Raw genomic sequence first — 26,353 nt, 5'->3', positions numbered from 1 at the left:
AAAAAGTCGTTAATTAAGTGTTATAGATTTTAATTTGGTAATCATTTATAGGTATACAAAAATGTATAATACGCATTTGATATTATTATTGTATATTTAATGTTTGGATACTATAGAAGTATAGAAGTATAGAGAGTAAAGTAGGTATAATCTGTTTTTGGTTACGAATAATATGCACATTTACAAACAGTAATATCAGACATCAGTTATGTACTATAATTTAGTATAAGATCTTACACTGGTCACGTATGCAAATGTGTTTCTTAAGTAGGTTCTTTGAATTTTCTACCGACGGTAAATTTTTTTTTTATTTATTTATTTACGTCGGCTCGAAATGATAAAAAATAAACAGAATTAATTAACAATATACAAATACCAACGGGTACAATGATACTATGTATAAACAGTCGGTAAAAAAACACTATTTATTTATCGTTAGCCGTTAGGTACCATTATTATTTATCCAGCAAACACAAACCGTTTCGTCGTTACCATTTCTGTTTCGTGATCATCGATGATGTAATCTCGGTCAATTCGTTTCGAAAACAAAAAAAAATTAAATTAAATTCCAATAACGCGTAATCATAACAATATAAAAAATCGTTTTGTTCTCGTTTAATTTGCGCGAGGGGCAAAATATCAAATTTTTTTTTTTTAATTTGTAAGTCATGGTAATGCCGCCGCATCTACGTATTTCCATAATTAAGTACACGATTTTTTTGCCGATAAAATATATTATATATACCCATAAGTCATAGGTTAGTTACGGGCCATAACAATACTATATATTTTATTATATACATTTATGGCTTGTCGTGTCTGTTTATAACTATAATATAAGTATAATAGGCATGTATAGTATAATAATAATAATATTAATGTTCGGCGTTGTGCAATATATATTATTTGCAGTACTCGCGGGACATAACGATGCCGCCGTAGTCGTGTACCTATCGTATACCCGAGCCGGTGTACCTATAACTGCAGTTTTAAGATCGCGTTCGATATATAATATAGGTCCCGTCGTATATCGTACGATAACGAAAACGCATAATAACATCGCATTTCGCATATTTAAAAGTAAATCATCGTCTCTTCGCAGACATGTCGGGGGAGACGTGCCAATAATCGGTCGCAACCAACGACAACGAATAATAGCAATATTATATTTATATGATAATACCTATATGGTAACTTAGAATAATTTTTTTTTTTGCAATTATTTATCAATTATTTAAAATTTAACACTTTCATTACACTGATCTATTCATTTATCAATCAGTGGCGTATTTACGGGGGAGGGATATGGGGGATAGATCCCCCCTTGGTCTTTTTTTTTTTTACTAGTAAGTTTAATATAATGTCGGTAAGTGTAATAACCCCCCACCGACGAGGAAATTATGTTTTCCCACGTATATCCCCCCCCTGGAAAAAATCCTAAATACGCCACTGACAACGGTAATAATAATATTATCACACGTCGACGACGAAAATTTCTCTCATTCTCGCCGTACGCGGTTCTCTCGCTCTCTTCGTCGGCGGCGGCGGCATCGCACCGCACGTCGCCGTGATCTCCGGAGTCTGCCGGCGCAGCTGCTGCACACAAAGCGGTGACGGACGCACGCACACGCACAGCTCGAACGCATACCTCACGCACACGCACGCACTATACCTATATAAAATACGACAATAATAACAACAACAATAACGAACGCGATCGTCTTCGTTATTATTATTATTTTCTATGACCGCGCGCGGAGGAGCGCCATCGTCGCGTCTCGTCGTCGTCGGTCGACGTCCGTCCGTTGGGCCGCCGCCGCCGCCGCCGCCGCGTGGGACCGGCTAGGCAGCTGCTGCTGTTGCTGGTACGGAAATATTATTATTACCGCGGCGGCGCGCGCACGCGCACAGAGGCGTGTTGTTTCACGAGGCGTATTTGTCGGCGGCGACGGTGTTTTTTTGTTGCTGCGCCGCCGACCGACCGGCACGGACCGCGGACGACGGGCGACGGCGGTCGCAGTGTGCAACCAGCAGCGGCGTCGGTGCATTCGCGCGCGCGTCGTCCACTCTCCGGCTTTTTCCGTTGCCGTCCGCGCGTTCAAATCGCCGAGTCATGTGATTTCAACGGTCCGACCGACGACAGCATCATCATCTGCCGGACGATTGTTCGCCGCCATCGCCGTGACGATAATAATATTATAATATTATTACGATAAAAACGTTTCCGTGTCGGGATCGAAAATCGCCACTCTGTTGCGCGTCCTGGACCGCCGCGGCGCGCGCGTTTGCCGCGTAAATCGCAACAATAGTTTCGTCGTCGAAATAAATAATATTTCAACCGTAAGTAATGCGTTCACGTGATGATAATATACGATTTACATGTAATAATATGTTGCTATAGATGAGAATTTTGATTTGTTTGTGTCCAAAAATTTACGTATACCTATATAACACTCGTATAATAATATTATATGATACGATCGCGATATTGTATAACCGTCGGAGCTAGTCGTAGTAAAAAACGATTCGGCACACGAACGAACGATTGGAGCGCTCCCCCTTTTGACCCTCGTCGACAGACACTAAAAATTTAATATTTTCATAACGCGATTCGGAAGGTTCGACTTGAATGATATATACATATATATAATATATATGTCTAATATAGTTATTATACATTATGCATGTACTGCAACCTTGTACTTGAGCGGCTCTTAATAATACGGTCGATAATAATTGGATTCGTATCACTATACCGATGTAAAATATGATCTATTAGATTAATATTATTAGCCGCACTAATTATTACTGTCACGATCGTCCGCTGCGGTCCGGTATTTTAACATCGGAGGCGCACATGATCGTAACGTTATTTATTGGCTTATTGCGCATCCGCCGCGAGGATAAGATGAAAAAAAAAAAATTAGTAAAAACTAGTTGTTACGGTAACGCAAGTATATTTTTAACACGATTTATTTAGGTCGTAACGTAACGACCGGGACGATGACGGGGCCCGCGTTATTTTAGTGCGTGCGCGACTATATAATAACATTACACATAATTATTATTTTAAGAGTTAAAAAGTAATACCCTAAACGTAAACGGTACTAAAAGTGTGTTTACTGAGCGGTATACTCAGAGACCAAAGTATGTACGATCTCGTGTGATGTTTAACTTTTGTATATTACTATTATATTATTATATTATAGGTATATTGTTTTTGACTGAAAAAAAAATATTTAAAAAAACGTGGATTTTTACACCTCGTGATACATTGTATAATATAATAACATTATATCACGACGGGTGCAGGAGGGCGGTCAACCACGAAACAGCGTAAACAAAAAATACCGTAAATGTACATCATCACATTATATATCGGATTGTGTTATTGTTTGCGGTCGTCGAGTGTTTTTCTCACATTTGTCGCGGGCACCTAAAACAATTTCGCGCAATGCCGTACTGCATATTATGATGCCATAGCTCCCGTATAGCTGCCGCGGCATTTGAAAATTAAAATAAAAAAAAAACCGTCTCGCGACCGTGTCAATACGAATAACAACAACATCGTCGCTAAACACGTCATAATGTTTATCATTCCAAACAAACAATCGATCGTTATTACTTCGGTTACTATGCGTATTTTATATTATAAAAATAATAGCGATTTTACGGCCGACGTTGCGGTTTTCGCGCTGACTTGCGATCCGCCGGATCTGTCGGTCGTTTTTGATACGATTTTCCGTCGTTCTTGTCCGCATTTGGCAACTGCAGCTCCCGTATCGCGGCTCCTTCGACGTTTCCCACGATTTTGTTTGTTTAAAAAACCCGAGCCCGCACGTGGGACGGACTATATAGAGATATGCGGGGGCGGCAAAACTAACCGGTTAGCACAAATCGGGCGACCGACACGATCATTATTACTATACGTATCGCGGGAATACAAGCGGCCAGTACTGTTTTCGCACCCATAGGCAACGGACACGACAGTGACGTTTTTATATACCGTGTTATTATAACGCATGTGCCGCGGACGAGGTTGGGTTTCCGGTGGTAACTTAAATTGTGTTATGTTTGCTGGCCGGGAACCGAGTCGTATAAATCGTTGCATCCTCCTGTAGAACAACCCAAAAATAAATAAATAAAATAAATAATGTATAAAAGTGAAAAAAAAAAAAAGAAAGAATCTACACGAAAATTGAAACGCGCGGAGGTGGGTCGGCAGGACTGGAATGCCCAAGAGGCTTTATAAGCGTATATTATATAATATAGTATATATTATATTACCGAGTTTATGGTCGGGTCTCCGAACGATTTTCAAAAATCAAAATATTCTCGGAAAGAATGCGAGCGAGCACACGAGTTCCCACGCGAACAATTCGTATACGAGTAATATAGTCTCACGGGAACAATATCTATAAAGCAGACAACACAATCGGATTAAAAAATCGACATTTTGTTACTAAAATATCGTAGATAGGTGTAATTGATTGTGTTTATCGTATGGAGTGTATGTTTATGCGCTGCGGGGATGTGATGTAAATTCCGTACACGATTGATAAGTAAATGTGTAAATTCCGTACATTCGTCCGTCCGTCCGTCCTTTATTATTTTATTCTGGGTTATAAATTCTGTCCGTGGCAAATGTAACATGTTCTGTAGAAATCTATACGCATTACACGTATTTTAGTACGCATAAGAAATCCACCGCCAGATGAAAGACCTTTTGAAAAAATAACTAGATGTTGAAATTCATGCAACGTATATATAACAACGTGATAAATCGCAAGTTCGTATATTATAATATGTATAATGTATGAGAATCATGTATTAACATATGTAAATACTATTGCATCGGTACCTATATATGTTGGTATTAAGTATTAAGCACGAGCCAATAATTATTCGAGTGTTTGGCACTCGTTGCTTTGATATGCACTATAATACGCGTAATTAAAAACAATTTTTCTTTTTGGCTTGTTATATACGCTATGAAAACCCAGGATATATACTGACTAGACTTCAGACAGTAACTATAAAATTTAAACTTAGGAATAGTACGTAATGTATTTTTGAATGGAATTTTCATTTACCCGATACACGCTACAGATATAGTTTAAATATAGGTATCTTGATGTATTTGTATAATACTTAGTTTGTAAATTGTAGGATATTGTAGGTTGTAGTCATTAGCTAAATCGTTTCTTTTCGGGGGGACCATCAGACACGGGTGGTCTTCCAGCAACATCAAACTATATGACGTGTGTCTGACTACCGAGTACCGGTGTATATTATGTTTAACCCATACGACGTGGTTTTTCAATTAATCATGATCACAGCACCAGCGAGGGCGACTAAATAATTAATTTATCAATTTTATGCGCAACAATCTATATATACATCACTACAGCAGTTTTTAAAGTCATTTAGTTTTATAGACATATATAGTGCGTATGTATAATAAGTATGAAGCGCGTGTAGAACTGTGGGAGGTATACTAATTGTGTCTCGTTTACGAAAAAACTGCTGTTATTTCTCTTACGTCGTTTAACCACGCATTATGTATGCGTTGTTGTTTGCGTTGTTATTCGTGTTATAATAATACTGTAGTTTACTTTGCCATCGTTACTTCAGGCCAATCATAAAGATACTGACAGTATATGACGTGCGTGTACTGTTGTAGAAAATGCTGAATAGACATAATATTTATAAAATTTAAGATATAATTATAAATATTCATGAATATTTAAAATGTAAAAAAATTATCCTTTGTAAAACAGTATACTAATGTACCAAATGACTATAATATTATAGTATATATTTTATATTTCTAGTTTTTCATCGTAGTTACTAAAGTAAATAATAAGGATTGTGTAAATGTATTTTTTTTTTATGAAATAAACGTAAGTAGTTTAACCTTAAAATATATATATCCTAACTAGTTATGTGTAATAAAATTGTAAATTATTATTACAGTATGCAAATTACAGTCTTACCTACTTTAAGACGTATGCATGATGATATTTTTTTTCTATTTCTATATCTATATGGTAGGTACATATTATAACTTAACAGTTGCAAAAAACACTATATCATGATAGATTTTCCAAGAGTATAAAATGATGTGCGTTCAATTCAAAAAGTTATTATATTTATAAAAACGAAAATACGCATGTACCTACCCATGAATCATGATGTACCTATAAAATTATATAATTTATCACTGCATGATATACATTTTTATACGCACCTTAGTTTTTAAATTGAAAACCAATTTGTTATCCGAGATTTTTTTTCATTTATACGTAAAAATATTTCTCGAAATTTAAACACCCTACAAAACCATAATATTATTGTGATCTCGTAATGAAAATATTATGTTCAATGTTTATATTTTATTATAATAAAATACTTCTCAAGTGGCGACAGCGTTGTAATGCAGACATAAAACATTATTAGCAAACACACCGCGTCTTCGCCATCGATTATACTATTATACAAATAAAAAAATAACATTCACTGCAGATGTCGTCAAACGTACCGCCGCGGCCGTGCCGTCGTCAATAAAATAATAATAATTGTTATCTCTTATTCAGCGCGTCGCTTCATTATGCGTATATTATAATATAATACACGAAGACGACGGGCGGGGCGTTGCCGGTAAATTAATTATAATTTATCATTTATATCGAGCTCGTATTACAGTTTACAACTGTCGTTGTTGTAATTAAACCCGTCAACGATTAGTATACGGAACATTATTTTATTATCATTATATTGCCGTCATCACATAAGCGGCACTCGAACAATCCTAATGCATTTGACGTCCTACATATAATATTATGTTAAAATACGATACGGTATATAATAATAATATTGTCGTCGTATAATTATTTTAATATAAAAAACACGAGTAGGTATATTATAACAAGTCTGCGCACAAACCGCGCTTGGTCGTCGTACACTATTTACACGTAATTATTATATTGTTAATGTGCAGTATATTAGGTAGGTACCTACTATTATTGCAGACGCGCACGCGTAATATTAAATATCATTTCTTTGTACGCGTGCGCGTGCGCGTCGTTTTATTACGATTATATTGTTGTAATGATAATTTATTATGCAGTTTAAACGATCTTTAATATGATCGTCGTAGCACAATGCATCATGTGTGGTCATCGTGCATAAGCAATTGTGTACATATGCATATCATTATTATATTATTACAACGTAACAATCTGCACACAGGTTTAAATTATAATATCGAGACGCTGAGAGTCACGCCGCCGCCGTCTCGATGAACGTCAAAAAGCAACAGATGCAATTGCAACTGCAACTGCAGCCGCCGCAACGGCGTCACGACCGCACCGGGTTCGAGGCCCTGTTGGACCAACCGATGCCGGTGGCCGAGACGTCACCGCCCGGCGGCACGTTACCGTGGTCGACCGGCGTCACCGGTGACACGGCCGGCCGGTACAATCACCAGCACCACCGCCAGGGCCCGCCCGCGGCCACCGGCGCCGGACCGCAGTCGGACGCACCTTCCGACCACATCGGTTCGCCGACAGAAGCTGACGACGCCACTGCCGCCGTCACGGCCGCTCGTCCCGGCCGCCCGCAGGACCAAGCGGTTACTACCCCGCCACCGCCGTCACCGTTGCAACTGCCCAGCCCTTACTACGACCGGAATCCCGTCATCGGTTTCCCGGTGCAGCATCATCATCACCACCATCATCACCATCGCGTTCCCAAGTCTCCGACAAATTCCACCGCGGCCGTACCGTTGGCCAACGTGCAAAACGTCGCGTACGCCACGACCGGCCAGGACCTGCAGGACCGTAGCGATCACTATGCCAACAGTTCAAAAGTATGTAAAAAAATATACAAATTTGGAATACATTGAAAAATATGCTCGGCGTATAACATATACCAATATTGAATGACTGCCGGCGGCCATGCGGCAGTTAACGTGTTAAAAAATAATAATATATAGCATTTTCAAAGTTTCTATGATTAACTATTAACCATTTCGAATGGTACGAAGAAACAACAATACCAAGTTTAAATGACTTTTTGAAATTTTGCATTTGGATTGGAGTTTATAAGTTTTAATTTGAATGTAATTAATTTGTTGCTATATAAATAGTCTATTTTTATAATATTTAAATATAATTAGATTCTTTTGATTAAGTTGGTATCTACCTAATTATTACGTACCTATATGTTATTAAAATTGCATTGACGTTAAAATACGATTTAAATATATAATATTATATAATATTTATCATTGGCCACATCGCGTGGGAAGTAACCTATCGAAAAAATGCGGTAAATAACGCATGTGGTATCTATTAACTAATCATAATACCCATACATAGTTTACATCTAAATTATTTCATTGATACAAATAATAATACGCTAACCGGCTCTTACTGTGTGTGACGTGTGTAATAAAATGTAAATTATCAATGTGAAAATGGTTTCATTATTAATTACCTATTTGATCTTCCTCGACCAGACAAACAGACTTAACGTTTTTTGCTATTTGAAAACACTTATTTTCTCCGTTAATTGTTATTTTTCTCTACGTATAACTATGTTGTTTTGACACTTAGTCGTTCATATCGACGAATGTCATTTGCTGAAAAATCAATGGATTTGCTAAATATTGTTTGTATTTTTTTATCCTTAAATTAAAGAAAATACATTTAAATTAATTGTGTTATTTTTGAAATGATGAAATTTGTCATACATTTTGAGAAAACAATAAAATATTAAATCAATGGAACGAAATCATAGAAATTAAAACTGTATTTCCTCTAAGTGTATAGAATCATTTTTTTCGTGTCAAATTCCATTCAATATATGGATTTTAAATAAACCAATTATCTGCACATATATGGTGTAAAAATGTATAATCGCCGAATTTCTGTAATTTAGAGGAATTAAGTTATCAAGTAATTACTGTTACATAAATACTAAATTTAGTACAAAAACGAAAAGGTTAAATTAAAACCAAATACGTTGATATGTTAACATCTGTACGTACACATATTTTATTTGTTTTGTAATTATTTATTTGTATTTATATAATATTAAGTACTACTACCAGCGGCATAACTATAAATCTGGAGATTTTATGGAAGGGCGGGATGACGACAAGGAAAACATCAAGCAACGGGACACCGCCGAGTGCTTACAACAGCAGTTGGATGAAGTATTGCAGGCGTGTGTGGACTACGAAGAGCGGAACAAAAGCAAACAGCAGCCTCAATCCGAAAGTTCCGGGAACACGTCGCCAGGCACTGCGGCGCCATCGACGACCACGCCACCGCAACAAAACCGGTAAGATACTTATTTTATCACATACACTGTTTTTATATTATGCAATTGCAAGTGCAATAATATCCGGGTTCTGCATAATTGTGCTCGGACTTCGTTGGCAGGAGTATAGTAAAAGAAAATATTCGGTCATTCATTTCAAACAAAAAAAAAAAAAAAAAATGCAGTTATAAAATCATAATATTGTATTTTTCCTAAAATATGAAATTTGTTATAATAATTATTAATTTCAAAAATATTTTTTTAGCGTTTTTAAAACTTATCCATAACATTTTATCATCTTTTTTCGAGCAAGACAATTTTTTAAAACAATATTTCAAATTTATAAATATTAAGGTTTTTCTCGAAGGTCTTTAATCAATATTACAAAATATGGCCGTTTCTTGAATCGAAAAATACGCAGTGGCATATGTATATCATGCTATTCCGCCCACATGACTATGTTCATTAGCCTAAGTGATTCGAGAAAATGTTAACCAACCATTTAGCATTAATTAAGATAATGTGCATCATTAATACAATTGATGAGATCAAATTAACTCTTATTAATGATATAGGTTATCGCATGTATAGGTAAACATGATAATTGATATATGAATTACGATTCCTGATACCGTTTATACATTTATTTTAGTCTCGCTGCAGTCACGTGATATTCCTTTACGGGCATTTATTTTATAGAGGATAATTTTGACTTTGATCTAATGGAAAAATATGGATTGTTTAAAAATTAAAGTAAAACTACGCTTATTATCACATTTTGGGTGATTTTAGATTCTTATCGAATTTTTAATTAAGTATTTTTTGTTTTTCCTCAAACGGTTGAATGTTATAATTTTTTTCTTATTTAGTTTGTTTAGTTGTAGCCTTTATTCGTGAACATCTTTAGGACTTAGATTATACGAGTACTCTATTATTTGAAATATGTATTATAGCCGTTTAGTATTTTTAGGTGTACTGCATAGTATATATTATATAATGTTTAACGCCTACATATAATAATTTTCATTGCATGTATAACATTGTGCAGCAGTGTACATAATGCAGTGATTAGTGCAGAATTTCACTGCAAGCTACAGTTTTTTAAACTCATATTTATCGTAAAAAATAAATTATCAATAATCACCTTCAATCTATCAACAAAAAAATTATACTTTAATTTTTTTGTAACTTTTGGTAAAAATTGTATAGGTTTTTGGCACTTGATATATAATAAGGTTGGCAACTCCTGTGTTGTATAATAATATTTACCTATGATTAAATGTATAGGTATACTGAACTATTAACCATTTACACTATATTTTTTTTTTTTTTATTCCGATTTTAGTATCAAAACAAATGGTTCTCTCCCTCGAGATGGCAAGAAATCTGCCACAGACACGTCTTCGCCTACGTCTCCACTGTCGCCGATGATGTCGCCACTGTCACCGTCATCAACGACCTGGCCGTCTGTTACTACACCGTCTTCTCCTGCTATGTCACCGTTGTCACTGCGCACAGCTGGTGGAGACAGTGATTCTGTATTTTTAGACAACGATAATCATCCACCGTCACCCGCAACATGCGGAAGTCCAAGGACCAGAATAAGAACGCTTGTTCCGTCTTGTACGACGGCCATTGAAGAATTACACTACAGCAGGTAAATTTTTTTGATAAAATTTATAAACATTGGTAGGTATATTGTTAAGGATATACACCACTTTTTCGTGATCAAGTATAAATCTCATAAGCAGCACTTCTCATTACTGCACAAATACGATACCCAATACCACACACAAAAATGGCAAGATACCAAATATAGGTACATTTATAAAATTTCGTAGTCTGTGTATTACCTATATATGAGTACTCCTGGTACATATATAACCTATATGTATCTAATTTAATCGTGTAATGAAACCATGAAGGGCCTATATCACAGTATGAGTAATATCAAAAACTGTGTGTAGTTGTATTTCATACATTTTTCGAATTAATATGGTAATGCGTCCCTTCTAATTTTTTTTTTTGTATAAGTTCGTTCAAACAAAATTTAAAAATTGTGACCATGACCTAGGTATCGACCTAGGAGCGTGGAAAATAATTATAATCAGTATTTATTACTCATACCGCTGAAGTATAGATTCGAGAGGTTTGACGCAATTAAGGTAAATCAAAACGTTAGTGTTTAAAAATAATGTTATAATAAGTAAAAACTTTCAAATTCAAAATGATATTATACGTTATTGTAAATATTTATTTATTATTTAAATATTTTGTGGATACTTTAACATTACTACCCTCGTATATTTTCTTTTTTTAAACAATTCTCTCAGATTAATTATATGTATAGGTATACCTTTGTAATCAGCTAAAGAATAATTACGAGGGAGTGGATAATATGCATTTCTTATGACTTGCGGTGCCCTTAGTCATATTAGGTATAGGTATACAGCAACTGTGTATAATCACTATACATTGTTCACACCCGCATTAATAATACGCACTATGAACTTTTCTTGGGTTAAAAACAACTGTTTTTTAATTTAATCTGTCAATTAATTATAACAAGTAATATTATAACTTTTCAGAGTTAATAATTAGGATCACTTTTAAGGTTTAAATTACATAAAATGTAATTACATGTTATTTAAATAATACTATTAAATTCATTACACTTATTTTACAGATGGAGTATCTATAGTTTAATAATATGTGGATATTTTTTAATTTAAATAATTTGATTTTCTAAAATAAAATTATTAATTGATTTTATTCAATAATTGACTTGATGTCTTGATAGAGTATATGCAATATCGAATAATTTCTATACACTATGGCTAACGTATGTTAATGAACTTTATCTTAATATATAATTTTTATAGGGTAGTATATATTTACTTAGTTGGGACTATTAAATATTATTGGTAACCACTGAATAATGATGTACGTTCCTCGCTAATTAAATACATAATTTTTTATCAAATAAATAAATAATTATATAGATACTCGTACATTAAAAAAAATTAAAAACTTTTGTTTGTCAAAAAAAATGTTTGTTTTTAAATGCTATTTTTATCATATTATATACTCTTAGATAAGTGTAATAAATAATAATTAACAAAAAAGAATTGTTTTATATTACTTTCAGCTTTGACTTTTGAAATGATGTCTCAACTTTAATGCGTTTATATGTAGCTAAATGATAGTTTTCATTTAGATTTTTGTCTGACACATATTGTGTGTTTGGTGTGATATCATTTCTTTTTATTGGTTAAAGTATAATGTACACAATACACACGGTACAGTGTCATACGGGTATTTCTTGTCAAGTCAACATGTTTTATTAGATATATTTAATATTTATTTGAACGTTGAACTAATAATAATGAGCACATGGATAACCGTACATGGAACGCCTGTTGCATAAGTAACAACAAATACACAAAAACTATTATAATAATATATCGGTGTATATAACTGCAAGAACAACTGTAATAATATTTTTTTTTTAAAAACGATGTATTATATTAAAGCGACGCCCAACAATGGCATCTGCAATGAAAGTATATCGTCGTAAGCAAGAAACTGTATTATAACATAGTTAAACAAAATAGTAATACCTACGCATAATTTTTACCACATATTATTTAATTATATTATAACTTCTATAAATTTAAATTTTTTATGGTTGTAAAGATATCTGCAGTTATCGTTACAATTCTGACAAAAGTATAATTTCCACAACACAGTATGTTTTGTAAACGCGATATTTATATTATAACTAATAAAAATTATTATAATTAGTGAGTATAGTATATGATAAATGATCAATAATTAGTAAGCCGCATCCGGGCTACTTTAACTCTCTTCTTGGATACTTGGATTTTATCGACGCATCGACCGCGTATATCATCTACGACGAATTGAAAGTATCACACATGTGTTTGTTCTTATATTATAATTTATTACTGGTCTGTTATCGCCCCGCTGCCGTAATATCATTATTAAAATCATTCATACAATACATATTTTATTTTTAACTAGTTTTAAAAATTACAAAAAAGACGATATTCAAATATAAAAAAAAATGAATTTAAGGTTATTACAGTAAATAAATTAATATGGTATCACGAGTTTACGACGGAGGAAAAAATTCTGAACTATGACATTTGTTCAAAAGGATCCTTTTCACTAAGCTTTGGCCGCCATATGAACTCTACCAAATATAGGACTCGAAGACATTTCGAGCAGTACTACAATATCGTTTGTTTTATCAATTTTGAAACACCTCACAGTCTCTCCAAAGTTTAGGTGCAAACTCCAGAAATAGTGATCACAAAGTTGTAATTATACAACATTTTATATAGTTAACTTGATTATAATGATGACCAACCTATTGAATATAATCGCGTACAATATCTAGCAGTCCTAGAATATTATTCGTCGGTCATGGCGGGACGATTGTAGAACATCAATATAATATACAATAATATTATGTTCGTGGCATCGTCAGATCCATTAAACGAGAAAACATTATTTTAAAAATAGAATTGATAGACAACGTGCGTGACGGTATACACGTGATTTAAAAAGAAATTGATCAGCATCGGTTAATGTTCGCCTTGCACCGGAAAGCGTTATCCAGAGGTGTTATCTTTACATTAAACATATGGCCTGTTTTTTCTTAGTGCGCATATATATATGTGTTATAATATTATAATATAATACATATGCCAATAGGCACACGCCACACTCGTGCGCTTTCGTTTTTTACGTTTACATTTCATAATTATTTTTTAATTTTTATGGTGTTCTTAACAATATATGTATAGCTTTTGGATAAAATAGTGTGATTATTACGATTCGTCTGATTTTGAATATTATTATGATTTGTACAGTAGCAAGAACCAACTCGATCAGAGTCAGCACAACGGCCAAGTTGGCGCCGACGCCGGTTTCAAAACATCGCCGACTACTGCAGAAAACTTCTCGTTGAAATCGTCAGACCGGCCGCAGCAACAAATGCAGCAACAGTCGTTGCATTCGACATTCCTCAAATCGTCCCCACCGCCTTCGTGGCAAACGACAACGATGTGGCTGCGTTCGTCACCGTTTGCGGCGGATTCCAAAGACGGTAGCTCGACGAAAGCTCCGACAATTTCGTTTGCCGCTGCCGACAAATTGGCTGAGGCAGCCGAGCAACGTCGAAAGCTACTGGTCGAGTTGTCCGCACACAAGTCTCGGCTGGTAGAAATGCACTTGCGTCGTGAAGAAGTCGATCGGGAGGTGAGTGCATCGTATCGATAAATTAAAGCTTGGTTTTTAATTTAAATACTATTAGTACAGTTATGTAATATTGTCATTATTGCGATGATATTGTACTCTCTGTTATTCAAGTTTCAATTGAACTAGTGGATATGCTCGAGTGGGAACGTTTTTGTGAAGTCCAATATATGAACAGTATATAGGTGACTGTGTAATAAGTAAATTTTTCATTGGTGTATATTACCTAACCTATACTCTTTACCTTATATAGAAACACATTCTGTTTCCAACATCCAGCGATTTATACCTATAAAGGTATTAATCAAAATTTAGAATAATAATGGAGTCAACCCATTTCCTAATGTCTAATACTAATAATCTTTTTTTTTAAGTAAAAAGATGATTTTTCAGTTTTTTAAATTGATTATATATACCTAATTATTAACTATAACTGGTTTTATTAATATTATTCATATGTATTAATTACCCACTTAATACTTATACATCGATAAACATATAATAGATTGAAAGGTGACACAAATACTTTGTAAATGTAATGAGAAAATAACGAATACAAATCGGGTTTAAAAATTTTAACTGACCATTTTTCATATCTAATTAAATTTATTCAAACAAACACACTTTAATACTATATTAGGTATAGTATGTAATGCTTCCAACAACCGTAAAAACAGGGCGTGATGCTAAAATTGTTTAAATAATACGAATATATAAATCAAAAAAATTGAATATAATAATCAATATGTTTCGGTTCAGTCATTTATATCTGGTTTTGTGTTCATATTTTGATTAATCGTATAATCAGCTTGGATGACGTAATCTTAGATTTTGTTTAGAAACGTGATTTCTTTCTTGTAAATAGGTACACTCAATAATACAGTGGCCATGGGTTTTATTCATACCTTAATTTGAATTTTTAATACATGTTTATAAATTATTCAACATTTTTAAATTTTAGAACATTGTATAAAATAAATTATTTTTAAAAAACTTAAGTTTTAGTATGGTAACAAGGATTAATATTACATTTATGTAGATACATTAATTTTGATACAAAAAATATATGATTTTAAATGACACCGGGAATCATTTAAATCGTTAATTTTAATATTATTATTATTATTAATATACCTAAATCGTAAGCCATTTAAATAATCAACTTGGCAATGTATATAAATAATTATTCACAATAATAGGTTTATGTATATTACATAACAATTTTTAGTAGAATTTCGTTATATTACCTATTTATTTTTCTGCTAAGTTCCTGTAAAATTATTAAATATATTATAATTACTATCTGTTTATTTGTTTTATAACAATTATTAATAAATAATATTATCTATATCCTATACGTAACCTTCATTATTATAGGTTTTTAGTTCTTTTTACTATGAATTAGTGACAACGATTTATGTGTAATGTGTATGTGCGTGCAACAACCAAATCACTCGATAAAAAATGAAATATTGTTAACAAATTATATCAACAACAAAAAAAAATTTTTTCCAAGCATAAACATTACATTTTGTTCAAGAGCTTTTTAAACTCAAACTTTGGAATTAATAATCACCATTTGATATTGAAATAATTATGTATTATTGCTCAATTATTAATTCTATATAATATGTTTATATTTTTAAATACCAATGAATGTTATACTAATAAATTTTAATCCACGGGGTTCACTAAAAAAAATGTAAATACTTTAATAACTTAATGCTGTCCTAATAACACAACTTTAAATTGTATTATTCATTAAGGTTACATAACTTATGAGCAAATACCAAAATACATTATTAGTTAAATTTATAACTGTGGAAAATATTCATATGATTTTTACATAATTATACATTTTTATTCATAAACAACTATTTTGCGAGTTCGTAGTAGTATAAATAAAATTTGCATCGGTGTGTTTGCAGTTAATCATTGAGACCGCGTTGTTGCGTGCTGAACTCGATGTTGCCGACGATGAAACTCGCCAGTCGGACAACATCGTAGACGGTTTGGATCGCGCCGTGGCTGATTGCCGGCAAAAAATGGACTCGTGTACTGTGAAACAGCAAGACCAGAGGATGGCAGCTGATTCGCAGTTAGCAGGACACCGGCAAACACTCCAAGGGTAATTTATTCTTATTATATTTCTAAAAGCCATAATCGTACACGAATTTACCCTCGTCATCAAGAAGCAATAGTAAAGGAACCACCATAATTTATACTCGAACAACGGAAAGCTTATACAAATTTTATGGGACCAATACAATAGCCAATATCTGACAATTACTACCACAGTTTGGTGAAGGGGGCCTAAATAAGTATAATAAAACAACTCACATAAAATAAAACGTAAATATGTTGATGAGTTAACATGTACCTACCAACATTTAATCAAAGGAAAATCGATGTGTAATATTCCAATTGGCAATTTAAACAATTATTTTATTACATCAACCTCTTTCATAAATTTAGCTTTTTCAATATTATTATATGGTTAGGTATATTAGAAAATATTATTTATAATGTCACTGAATTGTAGGCAATTGTTCGGCGTTAATATACTATTGTTTATTTTTGTATTTCAATAGGGATCAAAATAACAGGTACCTATTTAAATACAACTCTGAATAAATGTCAATTCAAAATTACCATCTCACCTAAAAACATTAATTTAAAATATTTCAACATTACTTAATAAAAAATGGTATATAATAATATATTAAAATATTTTTAAAAATTAATAATTAATAAATAATAATTAGTCTGTTGTAGGGTTTAAATTAAAAGACGTCCTTTCTGTTATAACTTGATCTTATATGTATTATTTTAACTACAATATATTTTTATTTTTGTGTATAAACTTTTATCTAATTTACTATTAGTGTACTTTGATATGAATTATAAATACATAGTTTACAAAAACGTAGATAAAAAAAATCTTTTGGTTAGATGACGAAATAATTAAGTATACCTATTCCTTAACAAAATTATCATATCAATTGATTTTAGTAATTCAGTAATTAATTAAATACCTTTTTTTTTCTGTTTGGAATCGACAACCGGGAGGGGACCGCTTTCGCAATACTGCCTCCCGACTTATTAATTAAATACTTATATGATGTTAAAAACAACTTATCTTTTGATTATAATATTATTTGTTTTATCAAAGTTATTCAACAAAAAAACCACGTATCAATAATATTTTACATCCAAAATAATGTAAGGAAATGTTGACAACATAATATTGTTTTTATTCATGTATATTTTTAATTTACCATTAGTCATTTGTTATACCTATTTTTAATATAATATCATTAATCACAGATTTATTATTATAGTGTTAAGTGTAATAAACACAAATCACTTCACATTAGATATATGGGGTAAGATGATAAATTCTAATTGTTCAGAATATTTTTGGTAAAATATATAAGTATGAGTATTAAAGCCTTAAAATTAAAGGCTTGAAATTATTAGCAGTTTTTCTATTTAATTAGTAACTTTTACAAGTTACAATGACAGATACGACTTTTTTAACTTTAAACTTGACTTACATTTTTCTATTATATTAACTTGACTTATGGATCATTAGTTATAACTTTTCGAGCTTTGGTATTTTCTATAAACCTGTCATGATTATAAAAAATAAAATATGTTCTTTATAATTGTGTTTGTAGTTAATTGTTTTGAGAACCTATTTTATACATCCCTCGAGCCACTCCCTTATAATAGTTGTTCCGTGATAACTATCTTGTATACCTCTATAGATTGTATATTGTCGTTTATGCCACTACCAATATTACGCTACCCACCCAGCACCCCATTTATAAAATCTAATTACAGTGTCTATATATAGTATACACCCACAGTTTATTACAATTTACTTATTATTTATATTTTATAATTATAAATAGTAATCTACTTATTATCATTATAATATTCAAATAATCGTCATAGGTTACGGAAACGGTTAGAATCGATCGAAGACAACGACGTGCTGAGAACTGAAATACGTGCATCCATTGATAAACAGACGGAACTATTGGATGCCGAACAAAAGGTGAAACATTATAATAATAACATTACAAAATAATATAATATTAGAACTTATGTCTTATAGTACAATACATAATTATATATATTGTGTAACGAATCATAAAAATAACGTCACGGTCGATAACGATTTATTTTGTCTTCAATAATAGTATATTATACTTACATAATGTTGGTGTGTCTTATAGTTATATGAAGATGTAGAATTTGGATTGCTGGAAGAAGAGGCCGGATGGCTGGCTCGTAGGGAGGAGTTGCACAGGGACCGTGCCGCTGCCGTGGCGGTCAGGCGTGCTCGGCGGGCTCGTGCCGAATGGTTACGTGCGCAGCTCGATCAGCTCCGAAGCGTGGGCGATGACCAGTTACGAGCACTGCGGGCTGATATAAATACAGTGACACTGTCTATCCAGCAGGTATTTATAACACGAATAAATTTGATTATTTAATATTAATTTTTATTTATTATTATTATAAGCGCTATACGAAAGATAATAATAATTTAGACTTTTCAAAATCAAAATCCTGCCCAATCAACATTTTTCGAAAAAATAATATATTTAGTCACTGAATTATTATTTCTATGTTAAATAAAATCATCAATGACATCATTAGATTATTTAGAAATAGAAAACATGTTTTTAACTATTTAACACGTCGTTTGGGTGTGTAAAAAGCTCAACAAAGTTTCTTTTCAATAGTAAAGATTGCTCTCAGTGACTGATAAGTACATTAGATACAAGTTTAGTTAAAAATAAATTTCTTAGTATTTACAAAAAAAAATCAATTTAAATAATATAAAACATATTATTTTGTCTAATTAATAAGTTATTGTTCACATCTTCCAGCAATTTTTATACTCTCCCAAATGAATTGCATATATGTAATATGTTGTTATATGCATGCAGTTAATTGACAACTATTGTTACTACTTACTTAATGTATCACGTATAATAATATTGTCATTTAGGGTCACAAGAAACTGCAAGAGCTGGACGCCGCCGCAGCCAGCACGACGGCCGCAACAGACATCATGTCAGATCAATACCGCAGTCCTCATCAGTTTCACAAAGAAATGCATTCCATGCAGTCAGCGGCAGAACATAATCAACCTCCCAAGTCTTTGGAATGGTCGTGGGACCAGCACATGAAATCTCCCTTGTCACCGAGACCACCGTCGTCGTTGTCGTGGGATATGCAGCCGTCGAGGTCACCGTGGTTTTCGACATCCGCTCCCGTGACGGAAGACACGACAGCAAACAACATCAACAGCTTGATGACTGGTAGCATGACGACAACATGCTGTAGCAGTATAGGCAGCAGTGGTGCCGAGGTAATTATTGTTTTAGCAGTTACTTCCGTTTAAAATATCTGTCAGCCGCAGATCTTACCCCTACGACTACTTAGACCTTTCGTAGGAAGACGGTAGGCGAGACTAAATTATTCTCTCTAAAATAGGTCGAGAAGGAGAACCTGTTCAAATAAATATGTTTTTGTGCGGTATTTTATTATTTTAATTATACACAAAATATATTTTTTTTTAAATCACGAGATTCCATTGCCTCGGGTGACTTAATTATGGGTAGTCAGTAGATTAATGTTTTCGTGTCTGTTACTATGAAGGACGATGGCTGTGCTCGACCGGTATCGGATGATTCTATTTCACGAATGTCGATGTCGACTATCTTCGACGGAGGGGCCACTATCAAACTCCGACCAAAGAACAAAACATCTCCGTCGGACATCACAAAAGTTAGTATGCCACCTTATTATTCGCGTTGACGGGCGCTCGCTCAACTGCGTGTCTTGCTTATGCACTGCAACTCATATCGTTATGATAAAAGTACTATTCGCTTTTTTGTGTTACCACCACAGAGACCGTTGACTAGATATCTGCCGATCCGGTACGACGACGAAGGTTCAGCCAATAATCAGACGGCGTTCGACTTGCGCGCACACATCGAGTCGGCGGGACACCAACTGGACGACGACAACGGCGCGAGCGTCGACCGGCACTTCTGGATCGACAGCACGTCGTGCCGCGGCTATTTGAAAAAGCTTTCCGGTTCCGGTAGCAATAATAACGCTCGCCGAAGCGGACGTAAGTGGCTGAAGAGATGGTTCGTGTTCGACAGGCAATCGAGGACCCTGTCCTATTACCGACACCGATCCGACGATCGGTCGGACGCCGCCAATCAGCGAACGGGCGCCGCCGCGGCCGACAAGAAAATCACGCCGCGGGTGTCGATTCGTTTTCAAGTGAGTGTGTGTGTTTGGTAATTTTCCCGAAAACTTTTCTATACACGACCGCCGTGATTTGCGCTGTACTTTTTTACATAGGTATCTACTATACCGCGTTTATTTATCGATGTGAATATATTATTACGTATATTAACCCAAGGCATACCAGAATTAAGTATGAAATCACATTTCAAGTCGACTATTGTATTCCGCGATATAGAATTGATATATTTATAATTTGAAAATTATTAACATTCAAATTTAATTTGCAATTTAACAGATCAAACTCAATATTTACAAATAGTTAGGTATTAAAAATATTGTATTGGTACGTCGCCATTACATCTGCCGATGAACTAACTTCAGAATTAACAGTAAATAAGTCATAAGATATTCGCGATTTCTCTCGTACGTTCTCGATTTGATCAAAAATTCAATGACGACGTTTCACACAATTCATCACGAGTTGTTATTGCAGTATGTATTCATGTATTTAAAATATATATTTGTATGTAATTATAGGTACATCGAAACATTAAATACTATTGAACTCTATATGTGTTCCTACAAAAATTGTTCTGATTTTATTACGACAAACGAACAATAAGCTTTATCGCCAAGAAGTAGGTTTAATTTTTGTACAGAGCTCTCGGGATATAGCTCGAATTTGCACAGGCATGATATTCGTTTTGATAAAATGTGCGCTAACAGTTTCCTACCATGTTGTGTATCCATTTACTATTCGCATCACCTATTTTACTGATTTTGTCACATTATTACAATGTTGTTTCCGGTGTGTGTTTATATAATAGGACATTCAGGAAGTGTACGTCGACCATACGAACAGCATCAAGGGACAGGGTTGCGCGTTCGTGGTAAAGACGGCCCAGCGGACGTTTTACTTGTCTGCAGCTACCGGTCAGGCTGTCCGAGTATGGGTGGACGTCATATTCACAGGCGCCGAAGGGTACCGGGAGTACCGAAAAGATTCGACCGTTGACGGTGGTCGATGAGTTCAGCAAACGAAATCCTAACTTGTCCCTTGTCTGAGGACCAATTATTATATTTATTTTTATTATTTTTATATACGAAGTCGTCTAATACGGCGTCCATGTTTATTTTTTTTTTTTGCCAAATATATCGTAGTTTTATCCATTGTACCTACCATTATACCTACATTTTAATGATTGACGTAACTGTAAAATGCGGTTGATAGTATTAATATATTTTTTTTTAATTGTTATTGACTTTGAAGCAGCTATCAAGTTGCGAACAATTTAATCTATAGACTGGTTATATAATAAATATCATGTACACCTAGCTAAAAATGTATATATTATATATTTATATGGATTAAAACTATTTACTTAAACATTGTCCATCACTATTCCTCTATGATTTTGTCTGCAGCAAATTAATGCCTAATTGACGTATAAATTGTGCGTAGTAACAAGAGAAAGAATTTAATTTCTAATTAAACTTGTAAATATCCATAACACAATTGTACGATATGCTTCAATATTTTATACAATTTCCTCGAATATCAAACTTAGTTACAAATTTTACCTCCAAGACTTGAGATCAAAATGTAAATAAAATTCATGGATTAAACATATTAAATAATCTTATGATACATTTTTAAAAGACGTTGTTTTTTTACAGTTACAATTTAAATGATGTTATAATCGTGACTCGAAAGTTATAAAAAATTGGTATTATATCAACAACTAATAAAAAGAAAAAAATAAACCATGCTATTATGCATTTTAATCATTCTCAGTTCCAAAAAATTATTCCAAATACCAAATTTGTTTTAGAGCAAACTTCTCCTCAATCCTTCGAATTTATCAATTTTTTGATAGAATAACCTCGTTTGAAAACAAAAATTATTGCCTGTTTGTATTATTTATATTTTAAAACGTTTCTGAAGCTTTTAACCATAGACAGTATAGTACAATATCCTCGTTCTTTAAATTAAAAATATTTATTTTAAGTTACAACATACTACTATTTGTTAACTACTTAATTATTTTATTGCATAATATATTAATATTGACAATATGGCTAGGTTTAAAACGTGCCGTGATAAAAAAATATTTATCAAATTTACTTAGTGAATGAAAATACTTAAATACGATTACATGCAGATTGTAAATAAAATTAAGGTGCTCAAAACGATATTAAACATAGATTAAAATAAATAAATACAGATAAATTTGGGTTTTTAAATTTTATTACAATAATTTCAATAGTAATGTTCAGCGTCATAAATAAGGTTTCAGCCTACCGAGTTTTATGATTGTTAACGTTTGATTACAGCTAGAGATACAATTTGATCAAATAATTCAATTAAATTATACTTTCTTTTAATATACGTATTAATTTATCATTATCATAATATTTATGTTTTTATCATATTACATATTAATCATATAAAATAATATGATTCATAAAAAAATTAAATCACGACCGAACAAGTGTAACCAGCATTCATTTTGAACTGTCTACCGAGATTATCTCGGTAACTATCGTCGAGATACCTTCATAATTATAGATAATAAAATATTACAGAAATGTCCCTGATTTATTAATATTGACAAAAAACTATAGATTTCTACTAAAATTTTCGTTGTTCTTAGTAATAGTAATAATCACTTGGCTACTGTCCACTGTACGCTTTAGTATTTTTTGTAATATATGTGATGGGTGTAAACTGTAAGTCCATATTTTATATTATACGTTTTTATTCAACAGTCAACAGTGCAAGCAACCATTTATTATATTGTATGTGTAATGATTCATAATTCTAAATATTGATCTTTTTTTAGATTCTGAACGGAGTGATGAATGTATTGATTTTACAATGATGTATGTTTTTTTTGTTTTTTTTTTTTGTGTCTGTGTACAGCATAACTAGTCGAAATAATGCTTCAATTTCAAACTTCGAGGGTGGTTTCCGATGGAAAAGTGAATATCCTTGGTGCATTATAGAGGTAAAAAGTAAACATTTTCCAACGGTTTTCAAAAAAATCGAGAAAAACAAAAAAAAAAGTGGGCAAGTGGGTGCCGTTCTGCTGTACATTAGGGGGTGGAGTTGACCTCGGACTAGGGTAGGTTAAATTTAAATGCAATGAGAGGTATCATTGTATACGAAAAACGATTCTGAACGAAGATGATTTGTCAGCCTAGGATATAATTTCCAGTGGTTGGTGAAAAAGGTGGTTTATGTTTTAATGGCCTGAATACATCAAAATTTAAGTTCTTTTATAATTATTGTAAGTTAAACTTATGAAAAATCTTGCATTAAATTTTCAACTCTTAGCTACCTATACAAACATTTTTATGAATTAATCCTACAAAATAATTTGCAAATATTCATAATTTTGACGAATTTTCGTCAAAATTTGAACTTCAAATGCTAATAAAAAAAAAATTGTGCCTATGTATTCTTATAATTTTTTAATCACTATAAGAATAACATACGAGGAACTTTGTATAAAATTTTCAAGTATTTTGATCGGGCCAAAAAAATTTTATCGACACTTCAAAAAAAAATTATCAGAAAAATTGAAAATTTCAGTTGTCTATAAATAGCTCAAAAAAGTCAAAATATTTTGAAAATTAAATCATGTAAGGAAAATGCCAATCTAAATAACTGGTAAAATTTTCAAGTATCTACGACTTATACTTTTTGAATAATAACAAATATTTAAAATCGTTTGAGGCTAAATCGTTATCGTTACGCGATTTCGTAAAAATTTAAAATTCAAACGCACTTAAAATTTTTCTTATAATGATGCTTTGAGTTTTCTCTATAGATACTTGAAGGAAAACTGATGGAAAACTTAGTGTTGTATTTTTAATTGTTAGTTATTAACACAAACAATTTTATGATTTTTTAACTTCAAAATTACTTGCAAATTTTCGCGTTTTCGACAGATTTCGTAAAAATTTGAACTATAAACGTTTATAAAAAAAATTGTGAGTAACGATTTTTAATTTTTTTTAGCTACATTAAGAACAACTCATAAGGAACCTTGTATTAAATTTTCAAGTTTTTTGGTCATCCAAAATTTTTTAACCAACACTTCAAAAAAAAATTCGCATAAAAATCGAAAATTTCAGTGGTCTATAAATAACTCAAAAAAAGTTAAAAAATTTTGAAAATTTAACTGTATAAAGATAACATTAACATAAACATTTGGTGAAAATTTCAAGTATTTACAGTGATTAGTTTTTGAATTACAACCATATAAAAAAATCGATTCGGTCAAAAACTGGTTTTGGGTAAAAATTCCCGTTTTTCCGTAATTTTTTTTTGTTTTTCTCGATTTTTTTGAAAACTAATGGAAAATGTTTACTTTTTACCTGTATAATGCACCAAGGGTATTCACTTTTCCATCGAAAACCACACCCAAAATTGAAATTGAAGTATTATTTCGACTAGTTATGCTGTACACAGACACAAAAAAAAAAAACAAAATAAACCTAAATCATTGTAAAATCAATACATTCATCACTCCGTTTAGAATCTAAAATGACGGAAAAACGGGAATTTTCACGCAAAACCAGTTTTCGACCGAATCGATTTTTTCCGAATTAAATTTTTGCTTCAATATGCAATAAATTTTGAATTTTGTCAAAATATGTAAAAATATGCAATAACCTTTAAATATGCAGAAATATACAAAAAAAAAATTCACCATTAGCTTCAAATTATGATGATTCGTGGAGATAACTGACAAAAATCCAAAAATATTAATAGGAAAAAAATATGCAATTGCATAGAAATCCGCGCTCTAAACTTATATCTAGTTGTTTTTATTGTATTTTGTTAATATGGTGTAATCAATTATCAAATAACCAAGTGATTAGTTTAATTTATCAACGGAACTGTTTGCATTTGAAGCCCAATGAAACGAGTTACCTTTCGTTTCGTCAAGGTATGTTTACTTTTTTAATTTTAATTAGTTATAGTGGTTTCTGGTTGTGAATTGAATAATAAACGTAGCCTGCACGTGTGTTTTATTTTTTTTTTTTTTTTTTTCATTGAAATTGTTTTGTCGGAATAAAATATATTTTGACAAATGAATTTCCATCTCCAAACGATGTGATTATAGGCAACTTTACTATGCTTACATATTTCAATGCAATAATATTGAAATAGCACAATGTATGGTATGTATGGTATGTATTATTTGAGTACTTTTTCGGTATACATTGCAAGTTACAATTTTTAACACATTTGTCTTTTTTTTTTTTTTATTCAAAAACAATCAGTGGACGGTCCTCCTCCACCTCCATTTGATTGTCTTCTTTTTTTCTATTGTATAACCTGTAGGTACCTATAGGCTTAGGACTATCAACTTTAAAGTATGTTTGGTTAAAAATAATAATCAACAACTTAGTTCCCTTATTTTCACTAATCATACTAACGAACAATTAAAAT

At 32.5% G+C, this 26,353-nt stretch overlaps 1 protein-coding gene across 2 annotated transcripts; it reads left to right on the top strand.

Annotated features, from left to right (window-relative positions):
- Nucleotides 1–1,956: 1,956 nt before the first annotated feature.
- Nucleotides 1,957–22,276, top strand: LOC114123280 (uncharacterized). Of its 2 annotated transcripts, XM_050205586.1 has the most exons (13): nt 1,957–2,221; nt 2,283–2,340; nt 7,252–7,870; nt 9,104–9,348; nt 10,673–10,984; nt 14,226–14,613; nt 16,539–16,738; nt 18,571–18,673; nt 18,855–19,079; nt 19,634–19,996; nt 20,287–20,415; nt 20,539–20,922; nt 21,717–22,276. In XM_050205586.1, the coding sequence occupies exons 3-13, from the start codon at nt 7,301–7,303 to the stop codon at nt 21,915–21,917; spliced, it is 3,120 nt and encodes a 1,039-aa protein (XP_050061543.1). In that variant the 5' UTR covers nt 1,957–2,221; nt 2,283–2,340; nt 7,252–7,300; the 3' UTR covers nt 21,918–22,276. The 2 variants fall into 2 exon arrangements, with proteins under 2 accessions (XP_050061543.1, XP_027841989.2); XM_027986188.2 differs by having other exon boundaries at nt 1,957–2,340.
- Nucleotides 22,277–26,353: the final 4,077 nt, after the last annotated feature.

This window comes from Aphis gossypii, chromosome X (genome assembly GCF_020184175.1).
Source record: "Aphis gossypii isolate Hap1 chromosome X, ASM2018417v2, whole genome shotgun sequence".
Taxonomy (NCBI): Eukaryota; Metazoa; Arthropoda; class Insecta; order Hemiptera; family Aphididae; genus Aphis; species Aphis gossypii.
The sequence above is the reverse complement of the archived record's forward strand: the minus strand, read 5'-3'. Positions and strand labels throughout refer to the sequence as shown.

Coding starts and splice junctions, on each gene's coding strand:
- LOC114123280 (XM_050205586.1), top strand. CDS start 7,301: ATGAACGTCAAAAAGCAACAGATGCAATTGCAACTGCAACTGCAGCCG. Junction 18,674..18,854: donor TATTGGATGCCGAACAAAAG/GTGAAACATTAT, acceptor TGTGTCTTATAG/TTATATGAAGATGTAGAATT. Junction 20,923..21,716: donor GGGTGTCGATTCGTTTTCAA/GTGAGTGTGTGT, acceptor TTTATATAATAG/GACATTCAGGAAGTGTACGT.